The 2,559-nt window shown below is 51.5% G+C and overlaps 1 protein-coding gene across 1 annotated transcript in view; it reads right to left on the bottom strand.

Annotated features, from left to right (window-relative positions):
• The window catches only part of LOC117885689 (ubiquitin-conjugating enzyme E2 variant 1), an 18,482-nt gene extending 18,024 nt beyond the window's left edge, over window positions 1–458 (bottom strand). The window contains exon 1 of the mRNA XM_034787086.1: window positions 331–458. Within this exon, the coding sequence (XP_034642977.1) occupies window positions 331–352 (22 nt within the window). The 5' untranslated portion in view covers window positions 353–458. The remainder of the gene's footprint in view (window positions 1–330) is intronic.
• Between the last annotated feature and the right edge of the window lie 2,101 nt (window positions 459–2,559).

Raw genomic sequence — 2,559 nt, 5'->3', positions numbered from 1 at the left:
ACACAGCCTGGCACACGAGGCAGCCCCTCCTCCCCCCTGATACCCCTACACCCCCACAGGCGCCTGCTCCGCCTTAAACCCCGCCCCCCGGAACCTCGCCCGCCAGGACTGGGGCCTCCAGCAGCAGCCCCCTGACGCTGGGGCCCCCGGCCTAGCGCCCCCAGCCGCCGCCCCTCAAGCCCCAGACACGCCCCGCCGGCGAACCCTCGCTCACGGAGCCCACTGGGCCGAAGCCGGTCACCCCCCGCCTCCGGTACAAGCTGCCCCCCCTTCCTGCGGCGGCGAGCCCCTCCTCCCCGGCCCGGCCTCGGCTACCCGAGCCCCGCTTACCCGAGCCCGTGGTGGCCGCCATCTTGCGCCGCTGTCGCTCCGACTAGCCCGGCCCTGCCGCCCACGTCACCTTAACGCGGGAAGTGCGGCGGTAAGCGAGTCGGGGGCTGGCTGACAGGACGCGGTGCAGGCGGGCGCAGTAAGAAAGGGTCTGGGGGCGGGGCGGGGCTGACCAGGGGAACCTAGACAGAGAGATTTCTAGATGCAGATATCTTGTGTGGGAAATTAGACCCGCGGGCGGGCGGGCCGTATGTGGGTTTCAGAACAATTGACGTTAGAAGAGGAAGAGGAGATGAGAGCAATAACAGTAACTAGTACGAAAAAAAGCGAGAAGTCCTTGTGGCAGCTTAGAGACGAACACATTTATTTGGGCATAAGCTTTCGTGGGCTAAAACCCACTTCATCAGATGTATGAAGTACAAGATACAGGAGCAGGTATAAATACATGAAAGGATGTGTGTTGCTTTACCGAGTGTTACATCAGTGTAATGAGATAAATCAATGAACAGCAGGATACCAAGGGAGGAAAGATAACTTTTGAAGTGGTAAGAGAGTGCATACGGCTAAATTCAGTGCCTTGCCTGGTGACAGGTTTCAGTGGTAGCTGGGGAGCCTGGAGGCATAGAATCTAGAGGGGAGATGACAGGACCACAGCAGTATACCTGGGATGAAAATAGTACCCATAGTGGCATCTATAGGCAGTGGTGCTGGAACTAGAGGTGCTGCTGCACCATGGGCTTGAAGTAGTAACAAACACCAAATACACCGTTTCCGTGGTTTCTGTCATCAGCACCCCTGTAGTGAAGCTAGCACATATAGAGGAACAAAGCCTGTATCTATAGGGGACACTAGGTTATCACAATGCCAGTATCTCTATCAAGAGAGTTAATGATGGTAATACTATTGTTATGTATTATTTTGCAGCCCCCCCAATGTGTCCTATGTGCTTATACGAGGGATTAAAAACATAATCTCCCTGTCCGAAAGTGCTTACAACCTAATTTCAGACACAGAAGGAAGTAGCAAAATAATAGGGTAGAAAACCGGTGGCACCGATAACAGGATTTGGTTAGTCAGGTAAGCCATGTGCACATACATGATGCACTTCATATGGGAACAATGCTGGTATCTGGAAGCCAAATATGAGAGATGTGCAGGCCACACATCTGTACGGTAGCAGTGACTTTAGATGGCAAAAGAAGAAGAAGTTACAGCACCTCTGGAGGAGGAGCTAAAGCTGATCCATAGGAAGAACATAGAGGGAACAATGTTACTGTCTCTAATAACCATTCAGTATCTATCGGAGCATGTATTTTAGAGTTACACTATATTCAATGTTGCAAAACAATTTCCATTATAATGCCTGTTTCCTTACTTTCATAACTGCTGCAACATTGTGCCTTATGGGCGGATATTGTCCCCATGCATGGTCTCTATCCCAAGGAGAATGGTTCTGAAAAGTTTCAGCAAAATTGAACTTTTATGTAACACCCATCCACCCACCGACCCGTGGCTTCTTCAATACACATCTTTTCCAGCAGGGGCCACCACACATCTATGGAAATACACAGCTCCTCGTGCGTTTCATGATTCACATTCAGGATCAGTTTCTAGGGAAAGGGCAAAACACCTAGAATAAATGTCAGGAAGGTCCCTCTAAACATGACTTAAAGCATTACTCTGCACTGGTGTGGTCCTGTTTCTACTTTCTTCATGGTCATTCTTGCCTTGTTCAGAGCAGCTTGAAGGCACTGGGCTGCAAAGGGCACAAGGAACTGAAGACAGCTGAGGGTCAGCATGATGCAGGGGAGTCCGGACTGTGACCCCTTTTCCCAGTAATGCTATGCTAGTAGCAGGGAAGATGTGTAGCGTGAGCAAGCCCACCAGCAGCTCTCCACCAGCCCTTCTCAGACTGGCAGCAAGACAGGGTTTGGGTGGGTGCAGAAAACTCTGACTTTAATTTTTTTATTATTTACATTATTAAAAATTAAAAAATGCCTCTGTCTGCCTGGAATTTCCACCAGTGCTTCCTCCAACAGCCTTTCTGACAGCCTGCAGCCACTGAGCACAGCCTCCCCGTGATTCTTCCAGCCACCAGGGCTCCAGCATACAGGTCAGGGACACTGCCTTCTCCTCTGCCCTTGCTGCTCTCCCCCTTCTGCCTTACCCAGCTTGCCTGGAGCTGCCAGCACCCAGCTACATACTCGCTTAAATGCCTTGATGGCATGG

Source organism: Trachemys scripta, chromosome 12 (genome assembly GCF_013100865.1).
Source record: "Trachemys scripta elegans isolate TJP31775 chromosome 12, CAS_Tse_1.0, whole genome shotgun sequence".
Taxonomy (NCBI): domain Eukaryota; kingdom Metazoa; phylum Chordata; order Testudines; family Emydidae; genus Trachemys; species Trachemys scripta.
This window is presented reverse-complemented; position numbering and strand designations above follow the sequence as displayed.